Source organism: Prunus avium, chromosome 8 (assembly GCF_965620075.1).
Source record: "Prunus avium chromosome 8, drPruAviu1.hap1.1, whole genome shotgun sequence".
In the NCBI taxonomy this organism is placed as follows: Eukaryota; Viridiplantae; Streptophyta; class Magnoliopsida; order Rosales; family Rosaceae; genus Prunus; species Prunus avium.
The window spans coordinates 32695831-32722794 of NC_142291.1; the positions used below are offsets into that span (position 1 = coordinate 32695831).

The 26964-nt window shown below is 36.7% G+C and overlaps 1 protein-coding gene across 1 annotated transcript; it reads right to left on the reverse strand.

Moving 5' to 3' along the window:
- Positions 1–1486: 1486 nt before the first annotated feature.
- Positions 1487–25833, reverse strand: TOR (target of rapamycin). Its single transcript, XM_021962424.2, has 56 exons — positions 25440–25833; positions 24694–25032; positions 24527–24601; positions 24070–24341; positions 23474–23633; positions 23207–23350; positions 22870–23039; positions 22576–22780; positions 22319–22498; positions 21499–21651; positions 21097–21218; positions 20845–20944; positions 20655–20750; positions 19839–19969; positions 18829–18931; positions 18567–18749; positions 18231–18323; positions 18062–18097; positions 17588–17686; positions 17392–17490; positions 17121–17283; positions 16334–16458; positions 16186–16238; positions 15184–15307; positions 14890–15075; positions 14078–14230; positions 13854–14006; positions 13463–13534; positions 13180–13314; positions 13002–13063; positions 12498–12595; positions 12223–12332; positions 11972–12145; positions 11281–11346; positions 10774–10842; positions 10534–10644; positions 9313–9453; positions 9096–9224; positions 8804–8969; positions 8515–8729; positions 7728–7934; positions 6651–6764; positions 6344–6547; positions 5975–6055; positions 4855–4929; positions 4700–4766; positions 4458–4618; positions 4143–4316; positions 3862–3990; positions 3686–3769; positions 3116–3177; positions 2958–3030; positions 2731–2865; positions 2299–2472; positions 1954–2219; positions 1487–1772 (listed from the first exon to the last, which is right to left on the reverse strand). Exons 1-56 carry the CDS (start codon positions 25557–25559, stop codon positions 1754–1756), a joined length of 7410 nt encoding a protein of 2469 aa, XP_021818116.2. The 5' UTR covers positions 25560–25833; the 3' UTR covers positions 1487–1753.
- Positions 25834–26964: the final 1131 nt, after the last annotated feature.

The window sequence follows — 26964 nt, forward strand, 5'->3', positions numbered from 1 at the left end:
GTTCAATAAGTGTAAAACCACAAGTGCTAATACAATTCCACTCCTAATATTCAATGATACTTTTCATACTCTAATTATTTTTATAACATTGATATTATTCTTAAGACAGTATTAAGAAGTAATCACATCATGTAAGCTCCTTGTCGTATGAGTTTGCACAAATATTCTTTATAAAAAAAAATAGGCTTATTTACTGTAGCACCCCCTGAAACTTCGGTCAAATCTCACTTAACCCCCCCAAAGTTAAAATGGCCCACTTAACCCCCTTGACCGTGGTTTTGTATTCCACTTAACCCCCTACCGTCAAGTCAGTCAAAAACTCTGTTAAAAATGCTGACGTGGCACAAATGGGACCCACAAATTTGTTGAATTGGATGCCATGTAGGTGCCATGTGTAAAATAAAATAAAAAGAAAGATTTTCTGTTAAATAATATTTCTGTTAAAGATTGTCTATTAATAATAATATTTCTGTTAAAGATTGTCTATTAATAATAATATTTTAAATCTTGACCAAAATAATAATAATATTTTAACCAAACCAAAAAAAAAAAAAAAAATTCCAATCCCCTCCTCCTTACCCAGGTTACGCATTGATTTACCCCCATCCCCAAAGATGCCCCAATCATCCTTCCTCCTCCCTCTGCAACCAACAACCAACCCACCATCATCCATAACCACCCAAACCAACCACAAGCCATGCCCCATCATCCTTCCCTCTTCAACAACCAACCATCCCATCACTATCATCCATAACAAGCCATACCCACTGCCAAAAAAAAAATAGGAAAGGAAAGGTGAAGATGGTGGGTTGCGGGGGCCAAAAAGCTTAATGATGAAGATGGTGGCGTGGCCTTGTTCCTTAAGGGTTGGATCTGGTATTGCAGTTGAGTTGAGTCTGTGATAGATCTGGGATGGCACTTGGGTTGAGTCGTCAGCGAATTTGGAGTTTCAGGCTCGTCGGATTTGGACAGAGAGAGAGAGAGAGAGAGAGAGAGAGAGAGGGTGGGGTGAGGGAGATCTGTTGGCCATGGTGGAAGGATATGGAGAAGACAGTGTTACTGGTTTTTTTTAATTTCCTATTAATTTTTTCTTTTGTTACTTTGTATTTTTATTGTTATTTTTCGTTTATTATTAATAGTTGAGTTAAGTTTTTTTTTTAAAAATTTTAAAATCTTAATTTTTATTTTTTTTATAAATGGCACCTACGTGGCATCCAATTCATCAAATTTGTGGATCCCATTTGTACCACATCGGCATTTTTAACAGAGTTTTTGACTGACTTGACGGTGAGGGGGTGCTACAGTAAATAAGCCAAAAAAATATAAGACAAAAAATACATTTTTATTTTTGTCCTGAAATAAGGATTGCCTTGTGGGTAATGAAACAAGCAAATGAATGTGAAAGTGACGTTCTTGTGAAGCAAAGCTTTACTTAGATCACGACTAACTTTTATAAAGATGCAATGATAATCAAACAAAACCAGTCTTGCACTTCAAAACATTTGGGGACTTGGATAGAAAAGATTCTCTAGTTATAATGAAAGTTATTATTTACACAAATACTGTTCGTAGAACTACAAGAGGTTTAATTCACCTATGGCTATCAGCTACTTTGTACAAAAGTAGATAAGATTGGTTGGTGCACATTCTACAAGAATAACTGAAAAAGCGTACTTCTTAGGTCTAGCTGTGGCTCACGAATATGTACAAAGTATATATACATATACAAGTTATGTACAGTCGACTGATGCGCTTACCAAAAAGGACACCACCTGAAAGAAGCATAATGGCCGTGGTTAGACCAACGAAGGGGCAAACTAAAAAGTTCATCAATTAGGACGTCCACATAGATGGGTTTTCATCAATTTAAATTACTCCTCAAAATTTATGTATTCTAAACCATGTGAAAACAAACTTCATATGGGCATGAGAGGAAAAATAGCAACATCTTACCCGACATAATTTTGGCACAAATTTTCATGAGATCTTGCTTGGATAATCAACTTCTGAACTTGCAGCTTATAAGATAAACCATGATCAACTTCTCGACTATCTCCAGAAATCAGTGTACTATGGTCAACTACATGTTGAATAGAGCTGGATGCTACAGAGGAACAGGCAGAAAAATCACGGCCAGTAAGTTTATTACTCATCCGAGCCATGACAACCACCGCACGCTCATTCAAGACCTCATTAGCATCACCCAGTTGATTAACAGCCTACATGAAAAACCATATAAAATGTGAGTATAACCAACAGCATCGTCTGGAAGTATCCCATGCTGAACTTCTCCTATACCTGAAGGAGTTCCCTTTCACGAGCACCTCGTTGTGGTTGGGGAAGCTCTCTATTTTGAGAAGGTTCTTCAGCATCCACAACAGGAGGAACATGGCTATTTCCAAGCATTGACATTTGTGGAACTTCATTGAAGTTGAAGAGACGCCAATTGATGAGAGGATCATGAACAAAGGCCTAAAAACAGGAAAAACTAAGAATTAGCCTCCTTATTAGAGGATTTACATGAGAAAGAATTTACTGTTCGATTCAGTAGAACTGCATCAATAGATTACTTCTGTATGTAGGTAAAAGATGGTGTTTGTACAACTCTTGATTAATTCAACTCTCAAGTATTTTTCTGAAAATGTCCCATTAGTGTCCATAGTGGACTTGATACTGTTTAATATGCCTCAACATAGCTTACTGAACAAAACAAAACAAAATAATCCATACCTCCATCATAGCCATAACACACTCTTTATTTGTTCGCAGAACTTGCATCACATTTTCACAAGTTGAACGGAAGTTGCCCTCTATACCACTGACCTCCATTGCTTTCACAAGCATTCTAGTCAACCGAAAGGGCACCTGAAAATACAAGCATATATATATGTAGTGAATATGTCCGGAAACGGTATTTTAAAGATATAGCAAGAGGCACATTGCAATGTAGTATGTACCTTCTCAGGGAACTTCTCCCGGTTCATAGAGGCCTCAAAGCAGTCCCCAAAATCGATGTGCAAGATCTTCCCGCTGCAAACAATAGAATATGAGATGCTCCAAAGTCAACTAATGATAAGTCGACCTGCTTCCAACAAAATGACCAATCATTACTTACCTATAGCGGTGCAGCATAAGATTGCTTGGGTGGCGATCACCTAATCCAAGAAGGTAACCAACCTGATACAAAATGAAATAGTCTTTAATTTCACGTAGATATTTTTATGGGAGAAAAAATTAGTAAGTGAGGTGTTTAGTTCCCACATTACAGTTCTGAACCATATGCCAAGATCAATTGAGTATTTCACTAGAGAGAGAGAGAGAGAGAGAGAGAGAGAGAGAGAGAGTGTGTGTGTGTGTGTGTGTGTGTGTGTGTGTGTGTGTGTGTGTGTGTGAACGCATGTGTTTCGCTTTTCATTTAAAGATCATCCAAAAACAAAAAAGCCAAATTGGAATAGTTTGGTCGTTTGGTTATCATCTTGATCATTTCTATGTCTATCGAAAACATTGTCTTCGTCTATTTATTCAACTACATTACTAAATGGTTCTAGATTTTGTTGACTTTTTGCAGGGATGATTTTTGAAAGGAAACCTAAAGAATGGTTCGCATTATTAGACCACATTGTGGGGGAGACCCTACAATGTGGTCTTAACTTTTTTCAAAATGAGGGCATAGGAAAACGCATACCATACTCATGACTGCTAAACTTCTGGTATAGTTTGTCCTCCTCTCCAGCCATACCTCAGAAGTACGACTTTTCAGCCAAAGAACCTATCAAAAGAAGTTCTAGACACCTTGATAACAGGTCAAAGCAGGCAAACCAATGGATACATAGAAGAATATGCATTTGGTAAGAACCATACCCTTGCAAGGTCGTTTCCCTCTGTATTTTGCAGGGCATACTCAAATACTTCCACTTTAGCTATGAGTGGCAAATGATCATAATCCGGAGCAAAGCTTAGCATATACTTGTGTTCTTGATTCAGAGTGATCTGAAACCATGAAGCATTTATACCACGTTAAATCCATGGGTAAAACTTATCCTTGCAAATCAGCTTACAAAAAAATGGTGTCCATATCCATATATGTGAGCCTCTATGCTTACACTAGAGAAGAATAAAGCTTCCAGAGGACATCAACTAACCTTTCTGGCATCCCTGTACTCCCTAATGAGTTGGTGAAGGGTGTCACAGTTTGGGACCCAACCAATTAGACCACTGTTTGGAGACAAGGGAATGACATCATATCGTTGAATGGAGAGATCTTTTTCTGCAGTATTTCTAGAATTCTCCAGTAGTGTATTCACCAAACCAAATAGCTAACAAAATTGAACATGTCAGGTTTTGTAATTCATTAACATGTGAGGAGAAAAAGTGTCTATACAGATAAAAGAAATACATGATTTGGAACCTCAGTGGTCATTTTTTTAACAATTTCTTAGGTAGAAAGAAGAGAGTACCTGCATGACACGTTCATCTTGGCGTAAATCTTCATGTCCCTTCAGCAAGAAAGCATAATCCTCACCATCATTCCCATGAATCGTTAATTTCCTTGGTCGCTGTTTGGATGTTATGACAACAAGCTGGCGAGCAAATGATGCAATTGTTACAACTGGAGATTCTGCAATATAAAATTCAACTATTTATTAACTCAAGTTGAATACAAATACATTCATTAGATTATTGGAAAATGTGTGCTTACCAGCACGATATGTCCCAGGAACAGCGAGCTCCAAATTACGACATTCCAACAACTCTGGTGAGACAGACTAGCGACCATATGTAAAGAAAAATGTCAGCGCACATATAATGACAATGCAAGAAGTAAAACATGAAAGAAGCAAAAGATCTCCTCACCTCCAAATCCAGAGTAGTAAGACTCTGCAGCTGCTTATCTATTCGTCTAAATACATGATAATAAAGATCCCAAGCCTGCTCAAGGCATATTTGAATAATTAGCATCCAGGGCTATGACAAAACTAAAATAAAGCTTTCATGGCACAATACATACATCTGGACAAAGAAGCAGTTAAAATGCATATAAATCCATGAAGCTTATAGTCATACAGCTGAAAACTGATGAAGAAAGTTTATCACAAGGAACTTAAAAACGCAAAGGACAAGATGAGGCAAGAGCTGGGGCATAGAAAGTTCTATAATATCCCATGTAAGTGTACAGAGAACTGTGACATGTGCAGGCCCATTTGTTAAGCTCCTGAACAATATTTTATGGGAAGATAATAACTAGATGTCCCCTTATAATTTATTTTTCAGAATACTACTAGGACTTTTTGAAATTACTATTGGAAGGTATCTCTGTTTTTTTTTTCCTTCCAAAACTTAACAAGGTCTTTTTTTATATTTTTTAAAAGTTCATCAAACAGTTAAAGTTCATATGCACAACTATTGACTTCTTGCAAACTAAATAAACTCGAGTTTAAAAGACAAACTTTAAATTTGAGCTAGATTTTCTTTCAATTTTTACAGGAAGTGGTAAACTAAGAGATGAATACCACGTCACATCATCATGTCATATCTTCCCCTAAACTAAACCCTAGTTGGTTGACGAATATATAACTTATAAGGAATACACACAAATACAACTGATGCTACAATGTACAAATGCAACGGATGGTAGAACTGCTTCATGTTGACAACTCATGTAATTTATGGCCTAATCACAAGATATACTCGCCCAAGAATATGAAATTTAAATGCAGTAGGATCATGAAAATGGAGTAACATGTAAATTGTTAGAAAAAGTAGGCTCACAAATACATTTCCTCCACTCCAAGGATGGAATAACAAGAGAGTAAAGGAAAACCATGAATTGGCAAGGATCCTTTCATAGTTTTCCAGACAAGGATCCAACCCACAAAAACGTAGTGACAGATTGACCATTTATGACCTCTCAGAGTTCGAACTTCAAGCCAGAAAGTAAAGAAACAAAAAATTCTGCTATAGAAAACTTTCATACCTGAGTAAGCTCAGCATCTTTCCCAGTTCTCTTATATTTCATGCAACACTCATAGGCCTCCAGCAATTCATGACGATAGGCCTGAGATCATACCAAGGTAATATATTCAACAATAGAAAAACTGAAGCATGGAGCTCCAACCAAGGCTTGAAGGGTCAAAAAGTGAAACAACAGTGTAATTTTGGAAGATTTTCATGCTCTGATTTGATCTCTAATTTCACAGATAACTATTCAAGATGTTGGAAAATTCAGGTTGACTGACACAAGATACTAAAGAATTAATTACGAAATAAAACCCAGAAACAATGCAAAAATTCCAGCATGCAGTAATGATTTTAAAATCAAGGACAACACAAGCAATGAAACAACCTCAATGAATGCTCTCTCTTTTATAGTGGTATTGTTGTTCATAGCCCCTTCCTCAAGCATTTCATGTAATGGCTCCAATACTTTTAGCATTCCCTCAATGTTATGTTCACCAAAATACAAGCGACTAGCTTCTTCCAGAGCCTCATGCCACATTTCATGCCAAAGTATTGCCACCCTGATTAGTTCCTTTGACACAAGTTGTGCCTGTAGCCAAAAGTAATGTGTCTTGTAAGAGAGGTTTTCTATTGTCAAACAAGGGGAAAGAACTGAACAAATTGATGGAAATTGAATTTAACTATTATTCCACCTGATCCACAAGCACACCACTATGCTGCCGAACTTTGTCAACCACTTCTTGAGCTGCAGCTCTGCGTAAATTACTTATTGATTTACATGCTACAAGGAGAGGGTACATAAGAGCCTGTGAAAGGAATTGAGTTACTATAGTACATATGAAAGTCTCACTTAGCTAAATTATTGGCATTCATATGTGCTACAAAACATGTAAAAGGAACTTGAACACTAGATGAAGTCCTATCCAAAGAAAGGTGATTCGTTTTCACTCCACATGGTTAAAGTGGTCTACTCAGATTGAAAGGGGAACGCCAACCAAGAATTGCATAATTACAAAAAAGTATGTAGAGAGATAAGGAAACAAAGGATAGAAATCAGAAGAAACACATGCTTGTGCTCTATTCATTTAATAAGAAAAAGAAACATTTATTAATCAAAGAGAAAATTTACAAGGATGGACAAGAAGTTCATCAACATCAGACTTACAATCATCTAACCAAAAAAATTTTACTCAATTTGAATCTCCTCCATATCAAGATAAACCACCTAAAAGAATTATCCCTAATACACATTGAAAAACACTCCCAGAGAGAAGCTAAAAGTCTAATTCTACATAAAGTAAACCCACTTCCTCCACCTTATCATTCCTATCCAACCTTATCCACATAGAAGTCAATACTGCACACAGCCAAAGGGCAATCACCATTTTGGTGGCCCTAATACACAATGATTTTACAACATCAACAAATAGACATTTTGAGGCAAACCCATACCACTCCAAACAAATGAATAACCATTTGTTGTGAAGGGACAGCGTCAAAAAATGACGACAACTCTATCCCGCCCTTTTGCACATAACAAACCATTGTGGAGATACACAAGTATTGGTCTTTTTTTGGAGCACATCCTAGTTCAACTGAAAATACTAGTGTAAAACTCACAAATACAACAAAAACGAATGAAACTTCATAATAAATAAAAAGGTAACCAAATTCCACCAGTCCATCAACGTCTAGCAATAACAATTTAACAAACCAAATTCACAATCTTGATATTCATACAATACAAGTAATAGACCATAAAAACATACCTGTGGATGACTTTGTCCAATTCGCACCAAAAGTGACTGTATCAATTCCCTCACAGCACGGTTATTAGAATGTATCCTGGCAATTATTTGAGGCAAAACCACCAGCCATGTGTTAATATTAACATGTGCAAACCCTGTCTGTAGTGCCATTTGGACTTCTGCAGTAGCTCCATGGTTGAACCACAATGTAAGAAGACGAAGAATATCCTGAACCACATAACAGTTTCCACAGAGATCATCAGCAATATCTTGAAATTACATGATAAATGATATACAGGAAATACACTGCTTCCTAAGAGCAGTGTGCCGACCAATTTCACTATACTGAAATGTGAATAATAAATTTCATTTTGTGCTTTTATCTGGTCATAATAAGATACATAATCATACATATATTTTTATCTTTATAAATAACAACTACTTTAAGTACGTAGGTTCACACTTAAATAACTTCAGCAGATATTAAAATGGAAGCATGGATGACTTTCTTATATGATATCAAACACACTGCAACTCACATTCAAGAACCTAAATTTGTAGAGCCATTGCAAGACATAGAAACCAAAAAGGTCTTGAAAATTACTAAAGTTCAAACAAAGCAAGTGATTTTATATAATAGAGAAATTTAAATGATAAAAATCAAATGAAAAAGCTCGGCTCTTCAAATGCAGTACAAAGACAAACCGAACATAATATGCCAAATACACAAATCTGGCTCAGGCTGAACAGGTAAGACCAGAATGACATTCATGTTGCAAGTCAGGCTCAGTAAAGGAATACCATTTACCTGTAAACTATCATCAACACCTTTAGTATTGGCCGAACATGCTATTGAGTGAAAATATCCAGTGACTGCCGAAACAACGAACTGTGAAGCAACACTTGCATAACCTCTTACAGTATAAAGAGACATCACTGCTGTATTGAACAGCGCCCATGTGTGCCATGCCCTTGCCCATTTATTGGCATATTGAGTTGCATTGCGGAAGGCAGCAAGGATTTCTATACAAAATGAAAAACAATCAACAGAAGATCGATAACATCTGCAGACCAGGAACAAAATAAGCAACAAATACCTTGTATAGAATCATCATCCAATCCAGGAGAAAGAGTCCATTTCCAGGATCCAAGTCTGAGATACACACGGGCAAGAAGTGGAACACTTGGACTACTACAGCTCATCAAGCCAGTTGGAGTATCTGGTTGCATACTGGGTGCACTTGAAAGCTCTATTGCCAAATTCTAAACAATATTGTCATAGCCAAGCAATATTCACAGTAAGAGATTTGCAAAGTACATAGTTCATAAGTAGTTGAAGCAGAAGTACTTGCTCATTGGTGCTTTTAAAAAAAGGGAAATATTTTCTACCTGCAGCCTTGCAAATGCTTCCTTGCGCTTAAGGTCCTCTCCAAGTGACCATTGGTATTCCAAATATGCAAGCATCACTTGTGGAGGCCCATGGTACCGCACGCTTTCATGAGATGATTCAGGATCATACTGAACACAATTAAAACAATCTTAAGTAAACAGACAAGATGAGAATACATGCAATGCTAATATCTTTTGATACTTATGCACCACCAACCTGTAAGAGTTTGACTAAAGTAGATCTAGCCTGACTAATTCGACCACTTTTCCGACAAAGGGAAGCAAACTTAAGCCAAGTGTCAACATCTTCTGTAGGAGGTAGAACAAGTGCCCTAACTGCTAAAAGAGCTTGCCATACCTGCATATTCAAGCATGATCCAATTCAGTAAACCAACCATGAATATGTGTATTTGCATGCATAAGTTCTTGAACTGGGGTTAATTCACAATGCTCCTAAGCAAGATTTTACTCCAGATTTTGAATCTTTGAGGACTTTGGTATAGTAAACAAGACCTAGTGTTTAAGGTGTAGTCTGCTGGGTTGTCCAGCCCATGACAAATTTCCTAAGCTTATTAGGACTAATAATTTGAAGGATACGAATCCTATTACCAATTGAAGAAGTTTTCAAGTACTTGGTAATCAAATTCCAATTAGGATTAGATTTCCTAATTGATGAAGCTCACTATCGTGGCTATATAAGGAGACTTGATAAGAATAGTACCTCGTTTTCTTTTTCTTTCTAGTTGTTCATCAAGTCTTGAACCTAGAGGCTTGATATGATATTTTGTTGTACATTATTGATCTAGTGGAAATTCATTGTTGCTGCCCCATGGACAAAGGCATAGCCGAACCACGCTAATTCTTGGTGTTCTTTATCTTCTGGCTTATTTCTTGCGTTTCTTGAGTTTTTTTTTTTCCCATTCTTAAACGTTTTCACAACATAGCCCACATAATGTGACCCATCAAGAGGCAAGAAGGGGGGAAATAACTGTGCATAGAATAGAGCTATGCCATAGACCCTCTTCTCCTGATAACCCAACCTGATGATATGGAGGCACCAAATGGAACTGAATGGAACAGGCTAGGTCTCTTAGGTTCTTATGGAGCAACAGCAATCACACAATTATTTTCCAGTATCTATAGGTATTAAGATTATATATACTATAATATGGACATATCGAACCACATAGAAACACAAGATTAAGGGTCGGCAGGTTGACATTGACATCAAAATCTATATCTCCCGAGAAGTAAACTTGATTACTTACAATATGAAGCAAGTGATCAGTAATGATGATAGCTCAATCGAAAAGGTTACAAGAAGAAAGTTTATGTATCCAAATGTTTGCAAAAGTCCCATTGAGCCTTTTATTTATTTTGACAGTTATACAGAAACTAGCTATAAGCCTATAATGTATAATTTATAAAGCATGTTTACCTCAACATTACGTTTTGCACCTTGTATCCGCTCATTCCACATATTGCGAATAAGGGCTCGTCGTCCCTCAGCAACAGTGTTCCCCGGAGGAAGTGTGCAATAATCAATGACCTGATCAGAGATCTTTATATTATGATTCATAGTACAAATATAAAGGAAGAGGGCAAAAAAAAAACACTCAATTGACCCTCATGCCTCCCCCTCCCACCCCAAAAAAAAACAAAAAACAAAAGAGCAAACCTCCTCAAGTTCTGATAGCTGCTGAACACGGACCATATTGCTATATGCACGTTCATAGCTCTCCAAAACCTAAACAATAAAGAATGCCAATAATAAAAAATCTAATAAGAGAAACTATTAAATGTTGAATTCTATTGTAAAAACAACATACTAGGCTGCCAAGTTAATGAAAATAACTAAGACCCCATATTAGTAACAACATAACTCTTCCGAAAAAGGACTGTACAGCTTGTTGTGACCAAGTGTTTCAAACCATAAGATTTTCACAATCGATTGAGAAATTTCTTAGTATTTCTTTCAACCTTTCAGAGAAACATAACCTCGCGATACACCATATCACTCTTATGCTGTAGTCCATATATTGCTTCAACATCAATACAGTCCTTACTTTCAAATTCCAACAGAATGCTTCAACATCAGCATGTGAAACTCGATCACGTGGGCTCATAGACTAGGAAGCTTATAGACGAATGCAAAAATTTATAAAGATAAAAAATGTAGACTCACCAAAGCAGCAAGTTCTGTTGCCAAGCATTTCCTAGCTCTCTCAACATACTCCCGTGCTTCATCATACTGTATCCGAAAACAATAGAGAACAAAATGAAACAGGTCATATACAATAAGAAACAAAGAACTTTCGCAAAAATGTTGAGGCACCCTATATTAGTTTACACAATACTTATGATATCCTTTAGCTACAACGAAAACTTCGTAACTGTTCTCTTTTCTGTAAGTAATATATATATAATATAGAATAATATAAACGGACTTGACTGTATAACAAACCTTGTATGTCAAATGCTAAATGACGAATTGAAATCATCATACAATAGGCGACGAGATAGATTCTGTTTCATTTAAAAAGAGTGGCCTTTTTTAACCAGCAAATAGAATATACGTTTATACTAGAGATTTTCGCATTTATTAAGATAAAATGTATTGACTATTTACTAACAAAACGCATTTCTGTCAAATGATTTTGGTGTCCTTATGTCTTGTCAGGTTGATTCTTGAAGTACAATTCACAACTTGTTCTTCCCATTATGTTAGGTTGAAAGAATATTACACAAAAGAGTAACATGGATATTTCATGATCTTAAAAAGGTAATATAAAACCTTGTTTCATTAAAAAGAATCATATGAGTAGAATTATTATATTAAATTATCAAAAGTACAATAGGACCAAAATGCTTTATACCTTTCCTCTTCGAACTAACAAAACAGCTCTAAAGAATGTGCCATTACTGCTTCCATCACCACTAGCAGCAGTGTTCCCCAAACCCCTAAGTTTGGTTTCATCACCATCATCTAACCGAGACACATATTCTGCCATTTGATCCCACTCCCCCATGTTCCAAGCAGCTTTTGCAGCCTGGTACAATCAAATGCATAAATATTATTACGGAAGCAAGCAGGACATCAAGGTGCCCTGTTTAATCACAAACCAACCATTGGTGCCATTTCCAATCGAGCAGCCGGCTCAGCTGGGGTCCAGTATTCCTTGAACAGGTTGTTAAGCTCCTCCCATCGTGCCAAAGCAGCAAGGCATCGCATCCGACCTACAGAAGCAACCGATACAAAGCATATTCAGAAACTAGTACAAGCAAAAAATGATCCCAGATTACAAAAAATTTAACATCACAATGTAGTAACAGTAAATTAAACAAATTTAATTGCACATTAACATCTAAAGCAACAACAATAATAAAATAAGCAACATGGACCTAAAGTGGCATCCAAAACAAGATGTGGACTCGATGCTTGGGAGGCTTTTGCAGTGTAGGCCTTGAGAGCATCATCCCATCGTTGCAACTTCTCATACCTAAACAAGTACAACATGATATGAGTGATATTCTCTTTTTTCTTTTCTTTTTCTTTTTCCTTTTTTTTTTTTTTTGGTAAGGAAAACTTGTATTCATTGACTTAGAAAATAGTACAAAGATGCAGTGAACAAGGTATGATATGAGTGATATTCTTTTCCAATGTCTTTATAAAAATAAGTTGAAATTGAAGTTACTTTCTTTAATTAAATAATGAAAATTGAGTAAAGGGCATGGAGGAGCACAAACCAATTATAAAATTAAATCCAAAAGTACACCCAAAAATAGAATTTTTTTTTTTAAGTGAAAAAAGGCTCTTGAAATTCACATCATCAAAGAAACCATAGCAAGAAAATGAAATATTTCAAGGGCATGAAAATTATTGGAGTATATACTACTCAAAATTACCATGACTCTTTTAGTTGAACATCCAAATGTTGTTGGGCATGGGTCAATATTCCAACTGCAGCCTGAGAAACACAAATTTATTAATAAAATGGTCGGGCAATACATGTTCAAAGGGATATCAAACCTCATAATATAGTAGTGAATGAAGCGGTTTAAAAAAATTTCTTTTACAGGAAACCTCATGCTGGTGTAACTGGTTGTTTATATGTATAAGTGCTTCAACTACAGCAACAGGGTTGGCATCCATCTTCTTGGAGCGTGCTCCTTCAAATTCCATTTCTTTGTAATGCAAGGCCTTCGCAAACGCACGACACTGACATGTATAGATAAAGTAAACATACATGAAACATGTAAGACAGATTGCAAAATTCAACACCACCATCTCCACCCAAACCAAACCCAACCCTCCCCCCCCCCAACCAAAAAATTAGCAAAGAAGTAAAGAAAATAAATAATTTTACCTTTTCCGCAAGAGCACCAAGCAGGCGAATGTCTATAGGAAGAGGTTTCTCATCATGTTCCATGAACTCTGCCTTCAGAATCAATTAATCAAACAAAATCAACAAAGTCAGACATTAGAAAGTAAGTTGCTATCTCATGCCAAAGAAATTTGAAGCAGTACAACATAGTTTCCTTTCTTTTCTTCTCCAAGTTTCCATATAGAACCTAAAGTTGTGTACTTTAGATAATAAATTTCAACAAGCATCAAACCATATGAACAGCTCAGATGTACAATGTACCATAGCAATATAGTTCAGCAGGCAGAGATGCTCAAATAACAAGAATAATTTCATTTGCAGCTTCTTATGTTACATCTATTTTAGGAGTAATCCATATGCTCAAAAGACATACCAAATTAAGAAGTGTTGCCAAAATTTCAGGAGGAATATTAGGAGATGAAAATGCCATCTCCAAACTCCGAACTAACTGTTTCTGACTAGTCTCATTTAGCTGTGCCCAACAGCTAACAAAACCCGCTGCAAATAACTCGCGCCCAACAAATGGCTGCAAAATGCAGGAGATCAGAACCCAAACTCCAAAGGAAAGAATGTACACATTAGTATTATATGCAATACCTGCAACTGAGCAAGCCTTGCACAAGTTCGTAGGGCAGGAGAAGGAGACTCCTTGAGAAGCTCAATACTAAAATGTCTCATCCATTCTGCCCAATCTTCTTTGGTACTGCGTTGAGAAGCCTCTCCAGCATTGCGTAACCGACTATCATTAACCTGTATGTAACTTGTAAAAGTCAAATAATCAACTTACAGCTAAAATAAAATAATAACAATATTATCATAAAAAGAGATGGGAAGGCAAAGCCGATTGGATATAGCCAGATCTATGCATTTTTAACACACACGTAAGCAGCATAAAGAAACAGGAACCACTAGGCTGACATAGAATAGAAAATAAAATAATAGGGATTATGTTATAACATGAAAAAGAAAACAAAACCAATATAGCGTAACCCTAGCAAATTCTAATAGCAAATAGAAAGAAAAATTGCCATGTTTAACAACCACATTAGATAAACAAGAGTTTAAGAAAAAGGTCCTATAGTAATAACTATATAATATGTGCTGTGTTTGACACCAACCTCTATACTTGCAAAACAGTTGTCACTAGATTAGAAGTGGCTATGCAATATCTGATCTGCTTGACATTTTATTCCTAATATCATTACATTTACATCTAAATTCCCCAGAAACTGCTAGCCCCAAAAAGACACTGCCTTAGACATGTTCAAATGTCCAAATACAATCTTACATCAAAGTAACCCAGTCATTACCTAGACTTTTTCCAGGGCACTTGGTCTTCCAACACATTTGGACTGCTGACAAACATAATAGCATGAAAATTACAGAACGTGTAATCACAGGAGAGATACCTGATGGCTTCGGAGTTGTTTCTGCACATCAGACCCATCATCATAAGGGTCAATCTCCAAATCACTCAAACGGTCAGTGATAACCTCCACTGGAAGTCGCCGACTTAATCTTTGAGCAGCTGTGCTCCCCAAAATTAGCGGTTCTCGTCGCTGCAAACGACCTTCGATTTCCTCGAATTCTTTATGCTGATATGAAATAACCTTGTTTACTTAATATCTTCAGAAGAAAGAAACCACAAACAATTTATTTTTAATGAAAAACATTTGGAAATAAAGGTAGGGGATGAGGAAGACCCGTAAGCGATGTTTCAACAGAAGTTTGTGTATTGATGGGATAAAAATGGTAAAGTCCTCCCCAAGGGCATGAGCTAGACAACAAAGCGCATCAACAGCATCTTTCCGGAGCTCGTCATTCTTCCTGTAGTACAAAAGTTCAAACAATTGAGAGTGTTAGATATGTAACTAAAAATCAAGAGACACATCTCATAAAATACCACAGAGTATTTAAGACGCCAGATCATTCCCCAGCTGAAAGTTCTAACATCAAACCAAATAAAAAAATTCTCAAACTATTGATAATCTGTAACCATGACACAACCTCAGAAATATTCAGGAGATACACCAAAAAAAGAAACAGCAACTCAAGCATACTTATCCACATGTTAATAGAACAGCATTAAAAAAAAGGAAAAGGAAAACATGAAAAAAAAAATTAAAATCTAGAGCATAACCAAGTTAGAGTGATCATCACTGATCTATTAACAGCACACATCAAAAGCACATCCTCAAAATTTTCGGGCAATACAAAAATGGAATCACAGTCACTATGATCTCTAAACTAGAGAGAAATTAAAGTTGAAGTCCTAACGTTAACCATCCATCATTATGATATAAATTATGTCTGAAACAGTAATAATAAAAATGAAAAGAAATTACAAAAATTAGAACCGGATGGAAGCAAGCTGTCATTAATTGTTCTAAACCAACCAATAAATATGCAATTGTAGCCAAAAAAGAAAAAGATATAATGTAGTAGTTACAAACTGCTGAAAAACCATTGACAGAAAAGTTTGAATATTTCTAGAAAGTTTGTCTAAAACTAAAATAGTCAAATAAAATAGAAAAGAGGGTGTGTTTAAGCAACTTAGTTACCCGCCGAAGACAATTTTTTATCGAGGTCGAGAAAGACCAACATTTGCACAAGGAGATCAAATCATATAGCTAAGCATGATGGACAAGGTGATGCAAATGTGAAATAACATATACTATTCAAAGCCAAGGAAAGAGGAAACAGACCCATCTAAGACTAGCTTCAAGTGATGCACAAGAGAAGATATGTGACCAGTAACCTGAAAAAGAAAATAACACATCACAATCAAGATTCAAGATAGCACTGAATTATGTTTTTTTTACTTAAGAAAGGAACACGGGGTGTGATGACAACCTGCACACGAGGGATCAATTTTGTCAAAGTTTTGATAGCAGCACGTCTTATATCCACTGAAGCATCCACTTTAAACAAGCGAATGAGTGCAGGAAGAAGCAGATGCATATGTTCATCCAATGTTCCTACATTTTGAAGCTGAAATGAGTCTTTACAGGTTGGCATATATATACTCCAAACTAGTCGCATACAATGCTTTTTGAGCTCTAACAGAGGAAACCATTTTGTTCTTTTGGAACTTAAAAGACCCATACAGCCAGCCTTGGTGCCTTTTGAGCAGAAAGCCCAAAACCTTTTACTTCTAAATCTCAAAAGATAACAAGCAATCCAATAGAAAAGGCTACAAGAACAAAGCTAACCATCATATATACATTTTCTCATTATTTTGGGTTCTATCTTGCAAGAAAGAAAATTTTCCAAGCAGGATTCTCAAATACAGATATTCTACTCTGTAAGTGTTAAAAAGAAGATATCAAATTATATATCTTGCCTGTATTTTACATGTAATTCACAAAATGCAATTCCTCCTTTCCCCTTTACGATTTGTACTGCAACTACTCTTCAATAGATTGCATATTCACATGGCCAATCTCCTTAAATAAACTAAAATTGACTTGAAGAATTTGACTGTCATATTTACTTTCTCATTGTTAATAAACTAATTCAGTCTTCAGCTTGACAGGTATTTTTTCATCAGACGTGAATTTCTAATATCAATAGTTGAGACTATTTGCTAAGCTAATTTAAATATCAATATTCATGATAATGAAAAATGAAGAGTACTAACCACCAAACACTTCAAGGGTACGGAGGATGTCAAGAACATAAGTATAATCATTATACCGTTCTGCATCACTTAGAACTTGAATACAACATGGAAGAATAGCAGGAAGGTATGTTCGGAATTCATCATTAAGAGCTAAGCAAAGCTGCTCCACTAGATGCAGAACCTGAAAAAGATTACAGAAGAATAGAAAATAATCACACTGGTACATTCAAGCACTAAAGATCAATCTCATGATGAGTAATTGGAACCAAAGAGAAAAGGGCAAGCTTACTGGATAGCCAAGTTGAGGACGGCCTGCAGCCGGAAAACTGAAGGTTGACCATAGTTCTGAAATTAGAATGAGTAACTCCTGCAGATACTTCCGGACGTGCTGCACAGCACATCAAACCCACATATGATCATCAAGAAATCCTCCACAATCATTACATGTGTGAAAACTTAGAAAGTGTCACGACATCGTAATATACCTGACGCACAATAGATACTAGAATTCCAAGCTTCCATGTTATAAAATCCTTTAAAGCATCATCACATGTACGGACTATATGGAAGAGATCAGGCAAAACCTACAGGGAAGCAGAGTAAAAACGCACAACTTAAAGCCAGAAACACCACACACAAAAACAGCAAATACACCAGTTTATAAACCGTCAATGAGCTAAACAAAATTCAAGATGAAAATGGACAGTTGAAGAATATTGATAATGAATTTGTTTCTTTCAAAAATAAATAGAAATGGACTTACTGAAACATGAATAAACTTAGCTTATGTTTCGTACAAAAATGGAAGGCAACATATCAAATAGTTCCCAATTATGAAATTTAAGGTTTAACAAGAAAGCGGATGTACACAGTTCACACACATATCTGTTAGTACACGTATGCATGTGTGTGTACCATAAAAAAAAATCCAATCACAATTGAAACAATTATATACCAACCTTTGGTAAGTATGGAACACAACCAAGACCCATTGACTAACCTCACAATGAAAAAAAGACAATGTTAGACGTCAAGAAAAACTACATGAATTAATAATAATAGTAAATAACACTCTTATAAGAAGAGTATATCAAATAAACAGAAATTAAATTCCTTTATGCTAAATACCTTGAATATAAACATAAGGGATCCGACCACCTTTAGGTGGTAAGTAGCAAGTGAAGGGTCCCTAAGTATACGCATGAGAGAATTGATTGCAACCTGTAGTCATAACATATGCAACAAGCAAATATGACAAAAGTCATTTATCATATTCATGTACATAATATGTGCGTAGATTTTCAATTGTAGGCATGGAAAAAGTCGTAGATCAGCACAGCCCATTGATTGTGAAGTCAATGCTAACGCAATCAGCAGCAATGAGGAGCATCATGCATTTTTATATATATTTATAGACATAATATAATTCAACAACAAAGGTCATTTAGCAGGTTGATGTGCTACCGTGGAATAATAATCTTCAGATGTTGCAAATGATGGCCACAAGTCCATAGGCAATTCATCCACAGATTGAATGTGTTGACCAGATTCACTTGCATTACGTGTAACATCTCCATGTGGCCCGGGCAAACTTTGCTGATTTCGTTTATGCACATGAGGGTCTAAAGCACCCATAATTCCAAGAACCTGGAGAAGCCCAAGAGCAGTTTTTAACATAAAAAGTTGGTTACGACTAATAACCATGCAATCTGGTTAATAGGTATACCTTTAGTACTTCACGTCTTGTAGACCATGCTAATTCACCATTCAGCAACTTCAAGAGTAAGCCAAGTAACAGTGGATACTCATTGTATGGAGTTATTACATACCTGTCAAAATCAAAGAATAAATTTTCCAGACACTTTACAACATGGAATACAGATACATGAATAAGTGGAAAGGCTATACATAAAGCAATTTCAGGAACTAGAGTTTCAACGCTTGCGCTATTTTAGTCTACCTGTCAAACTTCTCAAACCAGAGTCTTCCCAGCTCACTAGAACATGCAAGACCTAATAGAATAATTAAATATTGTTGGCTCAGACCTCAAGGGCAAGACCGAGGCATGAAGGGAAGTACTACAATATTTAACCATTATTGGCTGGGTTCTAACAGCTTAATATTTGAGATTAGCAGTTACTTGCCATAAAAGCTTTGGTAGCCATGAGATCTTTTGTTTAGATCCCTGACATAGAAAGCTCCGAACTTAAGAACGGGGGAGGCGAGGTTTGCAATAACATTGTATACTAACTCGAATACCACATATTGGCCCCTTCAGTGGTAGGAAGAGGCCCACATATTGGCCCCTTCTTAACAGTTCTCTCTCTCTCTCTCTCTCTCTCTCTCTCTCTCTCTCTCTCTCTCTCTCTCTCTCTCTCTCTCTCTCTCTCTCTTCAGAAGGTTTTATATATAAAACTTGAACAATATTAGAAATACGAAGAACGAGACATCCATCATCCAATTTCTATTAGTTGTGGCTTCTTGGATTAATAATAACTCAACATTCTGATCAACAACATTTTAATCAGTTATACACCTACCCTATATTAATTTCTCTTTTACTTTATTAACAAGAAAAATGCAAAAAAGAACCCAAGTTTAACATGAATGACAAATTTGACAATGATGTGCTCATCAAATAAGTTTACCAAGCACAAGCATCTTGAAGTTGTTTCTAACTCACAATAAAAACTGAAAGAAAGAAAAAAATTAAAAGAACCTACACACAGTACATACCCAGTGCTCTGTACAACTTGACCAAGAGTGGCAACTGCCACTTCCCGTTTTGTGACAGCTGCTCCATCCAATAAAGCTTCAACAATCAAAGGCATAAGCTCCGGAATGTATCTTCGCATTGCAAAACCACCCTAGATTTTTAAAAAAACCAAACAAACAAAAAAGAATACAACATTCAGATTAGTACAGCACCAAAAGATTTTACAACATAATGGGAGTCCAACCATACATAAGCGACAAAAGCATATATCAGCAACTTTTGGAGACCTTAAAGAATAAAATGAGCCCCTAATAGAACGAATGTGACTCCATAAGTGATCCGCCAGTAGAAAAAAAATTGTGAAGAACTTCCCAGCCCCAAGAAAAGATCGTAGGCAAGAAAGTCTAAACATATGCAACAAAGATTTCCAAAGCAGAGATTTCATTTGCCACTAATACTCCAGAGTAACAAGATACACAGACAATATTGGAGAGAGGTAAACAAAACTAACTGCCTTGTGTCAAGTTTTGAATAACATTTTGCAATAAAAAAACATATGCTGGTTCAGAAGAACTTATTTTGTGGAAATTTACCCTCTTTTTTTTTTGGCACAGATAGACACCTTGTTTGTCTCTTCCATGCTTTATTTCTCATATTTAATAAAGTTGTCAGTGTCTTATCCCACAAAGAATAAAAAACCAAAGAGAGAGAACCTAATATGATCTCATGTCCTTCACAAACTATGCATCAGACACCTCAAATCCACCACCAAAAAGAGTTCCTTCGTTCCATATAAATAAATAGCACCATGATGGACTAAAGCCAAATATACCCACCACTCTAGCAAGATCCCCAACAGTTACAAGAACTCCACTAATAATGCCATTATTTGCATTGACACCGGTGCCATCAATAAGTCTTGCTACGAGTGCCTGCAAAATCAGACCTTCACTATGAGATAAGGGGAAAGAACACAAATTGACAGGACTAAAATAAACAAAACATGCCCTGAATGACCTATTACACCTTGTGTATTGGAGCAATATATGGAAGTATTAGCCGTTCACAATTCCGTATTAAACAACCGAGTAACTTCGCACTTTCTTCCCGGCATTTGGTATCTGCACTGCTGACATAGCAAGAGAAGTCAATATATGACACTTTCCATTCCAGTATTAATTTATGCAACTGTAAGTAACCTCTTACCAAAAAGAAAAAGAAAAAAGAAAAAGAAAAAGAAACTGTAAGTAACCATAATTCATAGTCCTTTCACATCACCTCTGCCCCAGGTAAGTCAGCAACTGTATGAGATGGCGTCGAAGTGCTGGAAGGACATAAGCAGGATTTTTTTCTGACAACCTCCCAGCCACAGAAATTGCAAACTCTCGAACATCAAAATCCTGTAACAATATCATAGTATTTTTACAACCCCATAAACCTTCAATATTACACAAAGGAACAAATAATTTTCACAAACTGAAATTTGTTACAACAAATATTTAAATAAATTTAACAATCTACATTCCAACAAAGACCATACATAACTTTGCACATTAATATGGTAGATAAAGCAAACAGAAAAAAATATATATATCTAATATCACCTGCATAAACAGCAAAGCTTACATATCCAATATAGCACAATAATCATGAACAATTTATCTAGAGTGAAAAACACACCTCATCATTTAAAGCAGCAAAAACTGCGCTCAGACTATCAGCCTGCGCCAAAAAATCATCAAAACCTCTATTCCCATGCAGAGAGGAAAAGATTGAATGGCGAACAATAACATCAGCATCTGCAACAGCTTCGATGAGAAGCTTTTCCACAATCTGCAAAAAGGCCAATTTCCAGCTAACAAGCATATACTAATAAGGTGGAAAAATATTTAAGATGATTATTGAATGAGATTTTGTGACTTAACATGATAAATTACCTTAAAGATATTTGACAAATTATAACTTGTAAAAAGAGCTATCTAAGAGTTTAAAACCTAATGCATATCTTCAATACAATTTTCTATCTGAAATATAGTTATTTTACATTTATTTGGAAAAAGGTACAATCACATACTACTGAGAACAATATGTCCACTAGAACCAAATCTAAAATATAATCAAATACAAGAGATTGCATTATAACCAGTTCCTCCAATAAAACAGTTGCCTTCCAATCTGCAAAGATGGAAACAAAGGAAGGTCCCCAAACTTTGATGAATGGGTATGTTTTAAAAGTTTTCATATGATTCGTATCAGCATATGTGGACTGGAGGTGTATAATCGAAAGGTAGGCATTTATTGGAAAAAAAAGGCCAAGGCCTAAGGTTTTCATGATCTTTCTCATCAATAATTTGAAAATAGAAGAGAAATTAGACAAATATGAGGAAACATACTGCTGAACATAACAAGAAGCACAAAATTGGTTTTACAGCCTACAAACAACTCAAAAGAATCCACAGTGTGGAATATGTAGCATAATTTATTATGTTCAAAACCATACCTCCTCAACAAGACGTCGTCGCTTTCCTCGATTGGACCTACCCGAAGCATATTGCACACCAGAAAAGGAATTTGCAACTAATCTGCAACAACAGAGGGCAGCATCTTTTCGGACGGCTCCATCGTCATCATCCAAATATACAACAACTGATTCTCTCGCAAACTCAAGAAGGTCATGGCCCTAGACCATATATTAACTTATGTGTGAGATTAAAGATGCAACTAGGATTCACAATGGACATTGGTATGCACACAAACCTTGAAATTAAAACGAGCTAGAGTCTGCAAAGCAAGCTGCACGAGGGCTGAACCACTGAGGTCCGAGACTTGCTGAGGCATATTCATTAAATTTCCTCTACCCATGCCAACAGCTGACCTTCCCTGAGGATGATGGGATTTTGAAAGAACCACTGAAATGCAGTCAAGCAACCGATCTTGGATGGTAGGCAGCAAAGATGGAATACTGAAATAACAAAATTGTGCATGTCAGTTCACTTGGATGACTAATCACCAAATTTGTGCAAGGAGAAGCTCTTGAACAACCCAGTGTACCTGGTAGTAATCTGCTCAAGGGCCTCAACAAGCGTAGGGGAAAGGCCAGCAGAGAACATAACATCCAAAAGACCACAAACATGAGGTTCCATGGCAGGCCCCATTGCTTTTGCAATGTTTCCAACACAAGCCAAAGCCTCAAGCGAGGGTCTACCTCTACGTGGAGCAATCTGTAGAACAAATGATAAAATGACAGTCAGAGATATGTCCACCATCACAATTATAACCCATAACCTACAGGCAAAATAAATAACACAGCAGAGACAAATAAATAACGTGAGGACAGTAAGGTGATAAATAAATAAGTTGAGGACCAAGGTCAGTCAAGTTGACATACCGCATCACGTAAGTGAGACGTAATTGTCGGCAAATAGTGGACAAGTTCCCCGTCCAAAGCACCAGCCATCTCCCCAAGGGCAACAAAACCACTGGAGCGCTCAGCTGGTATTCGCAAAACAGCAAGAATATGATTCATACATATCTGCGAGAAATAGCACTACATTACATATCCTGGGTGATAAACAAAAAAGATAAGTGAAACAGAGTTCAACCTGAACATTCTGCCAGCCAGTTACAATTTCATAATAAAGGACAGTTGACAAACCGTTAAGTAGTTTGTGACAAATCGATCACGCAGAAAATGAGCAATTCGAGGTAGCAACGAAGTTATGCTCAGGCGAACCAGCCTATCGCGGTGCTCAAGATATCTAAGGACAATTTCTGCAACTTCTCTGTACCTTGACATCATAAATTCACCTGTATTCCTGCCCAGATGAAATGAACCTTTTTTAAACCAAGGGACACATTTGATAGCTGAAGGAGGAGCAAATGATGACTAGGTTAAATAACAAGATAGCACAAAGTAGCATAGCACATGTACATTTTCAGATAGGCACCAGCGCTTCCAGTCTCACTAAATCACATGAATTTTAAATAATTTTACTTGCTCCAACATTGCTACCACGTGTACCCATTTGGGTTTCCCTAGTCTACCATTATCACCATATGTGCTTCACCTAATGGAATACAGTCACTACTACAAGGTCGCATAAAATACATGCAAAAACTTTATTCGAGCAAGCAAGAATCAATCACAAATATTTGTGTAAATGACTGTGATGAGAGAGAATGATACTTATAGTGAATGGCAATCATATTTACACACCCAAACAAATTATCATCTCTATGAACTCTACCAACCTCAAAAGCTCTCCAACTGCAAGTAAAGAACCATGTATGCTGTGAACAGAAGCATTTTTACCCAACCCATCCTGAGTGGCCTCAAACATACGATAATACCATTGCACACGCCAGCGTGTCTCACGTTTCTCAATAACACCAAGGCAAGCACGCAGAGCTTCCACAGCTCGCTCTCGAATAGGCAACATCGGATCCCTCAAAGCAACCCAAATAGCATCAACAAATTCAGGTACATGAACATTGAACACTGTTGAAGCATTTTCTGCCATTTCCTATAATAACAAAACATAGCGTTACGGAAATATTTACTGTATTGAAAATTGCTAAGGAAGCAAAAAGCAAAAGTTCCATGAGAGGATATTCTTTTTAAATTTTTTAAGAAGAGAAGCTCCATCAGATGATATGGCAAGTTTCCTGATGTGCAAAAGGAGTACAAAAGCAATATTGTTGCACTTACTTTCAAGATCAAGACAGCAGCAAAACGTCGATACTCGACTCTATCCCCGCGCAACCACCCCAGAGCAATTTTTATCTAAGAGACCAAGGCTTATCAGATGCTTCACAAACCGCTTCAAATCAGATTACGTTATGTTAAAGGAGAGTAAAAAGAAAAAGGCAACAAACCTGGCGTTCCACTTCATCTGCAGTCATCGCTCCCCCTGCTCTGGCTAGATGGCCCAGAACTCTACTAGCTAGGACCAAAATATCTGGATCACGCTTTACCTCAAACACAGTACGTATGTAATTAGCAAACTTTGAAACCTTTGAGGAATTCTCTCCAAATGCCACATCTATCAACTCATCAATAGCTCTTAGAGCTCCTAAGTTCTCCGCAACATCACTGCTCTCCAGAAGAGATGAAATCCGATCATACAACTGATCCATGAAACGGGAAAATGCTTCTCCACTGAGGTCACGGGCTTCTTCTTCCAGATGCTTCTTCAAAGCTAATGAAGCCCCCTCCTGCATAGAACAGAATTATAGAGTTTAAGCAGCTTTAAGTCTTCTTGTATGGCACAAGGATAAATTAAAAAATTTGAAGGTAACCTTCAAAACAATAGAGCCCTCGAGACTACTAGCCTTACTTCAGTTAAAGCAAGTGTAGTGATTATCTGAGAAGCTATCCAAAGTATAGTGAGAAAGAGTTCTCAAATTTACTTAAAATCATAAAATTCACAACTTGCTTTATCCACTAAACATATTAGTCCTCCATTAATTGAAAACCAGAAATTCGCCCTTGCCATTTTGATTTTACTTCCACTGTCTAGTCAGGAAGTAACAGAACCGAGAAAGAGAGAAAAAAATTTCATTTTACCGAGAACCAAACAGAAAATACAGAGAACCATTAAAATTCCTCATATGTGACTGACCTTGGGGTTGCCTCGGGTGCAGAGGTCAGCAAGGACGCGATTGAGCGCGTCGAAACTGCCTCCGCCGGGTCCGGCAGAGGCGGGACCGCAGAACCTGATGGACTGCCCCGAGACCGCCATCTCGCTGAGGCTCCCCAAACCCTAAACACCCAACGCCTCTCTCTCTCTCTCTCCGTATCCAATCAGATCTTCAAGGCATCGAAGCTCTCGGGCCCGGACCGGAGACGATGAGAAAAATTACGACAATAAATATAGACGTTGCGCAAATAGTTGCAGAGCAGAGTAGAGTAGCGAGCTCTGTAGGATTTTAGGCTTAGAATTAACGCAAGCAAAGCAAAAGGCAAAGCCTCGGTTTTTGGCTTTGGCCTTGGCTATTGCGGCTGTGTAATTTTCTTGTTAGTTTTTGGTTTTGGTGCGCTTGATCATGCTCATTCATTGCCAACTCAACCCTTTTTTTCTTTCTTTTTTTATTTTTTATTTTAATTTCTGCTTACTATAAATGTAAAGGGTAAATCCTATTTCTTATAAGGAAATGTTGATAAATTATAAGGACATTAGACAGATTAGTTGGCCAATACATTGTGCATGTCCTCTTACGCTTGAGTTCGAAGCTCGTACTTGTATATTAAAATAATTTAAAATATCGCTTTGTCAAAATAAAATAAAAATTATTTACAATTTTCCTTACTAGAAAACAAAAATTTACGTTCTTTCAGTTTGTAGTTATTTTAGACATAAATATATTGATAATAATAATAATAATAAAGAGTCATGTGTAATTTACCAAGAAAAAACGTCATATGTAATAATGTTGGCTTAATTCAATGGGTGCTTCTGTACAAAAAGAAAACAGTTGCACGCCTATTACAATGGTGTGTGTATTTTTCTTATGAATTTTCTTTTGATTAAGGCTTTTTTTTTTTGGTATTGAAGTGAAACCTCCTGATGAGTTTCCCAAAATGGTAACAACAATTCATATTAATTTACGATCGCCCCGTCTCAGCATAAAATAAACATTAATGATGATTGGATTAATTTACAGTTTCTGATTGTTTAAGTTGAATTGATTAAGCCCCAATGATGATTGGATTTTAGGAAGAAGTCTGTCTGTTTTCGAAGCTATATGTTCTTTTGACTTAGTTCTAGTACTTGATCATGGCTTTTGACTTTTTGTTGCCTTACAATTTTGTTGGAGTTAGTTTCTGTTTGGTGCAGTTTTGCGCACACTGCACTGTAGTTTTACACACACTGCATTGCAGTTTTTTTTTTTTTTTTTGGTTACAAGGCAGGCCGAAGCCAGAAAAGAAAAAAGCTAACAAGGCACAGCCCTACTTTGGGCTCTTCCTAGATCATCATCCAGCAACAAGCTTGAGAGGGAGACAGGAGCAGACTCATAGATATGAAGGCCCAAGGGTAACTCGTACCCCAAGTTAGCAAGGTGATCAGCTGCTCTGTTTTGCTCCCTGTAGATATGAGAGACATTGCATCTCCAATCACGGTTAAGTAACAACTTGCAGTCTTCAAT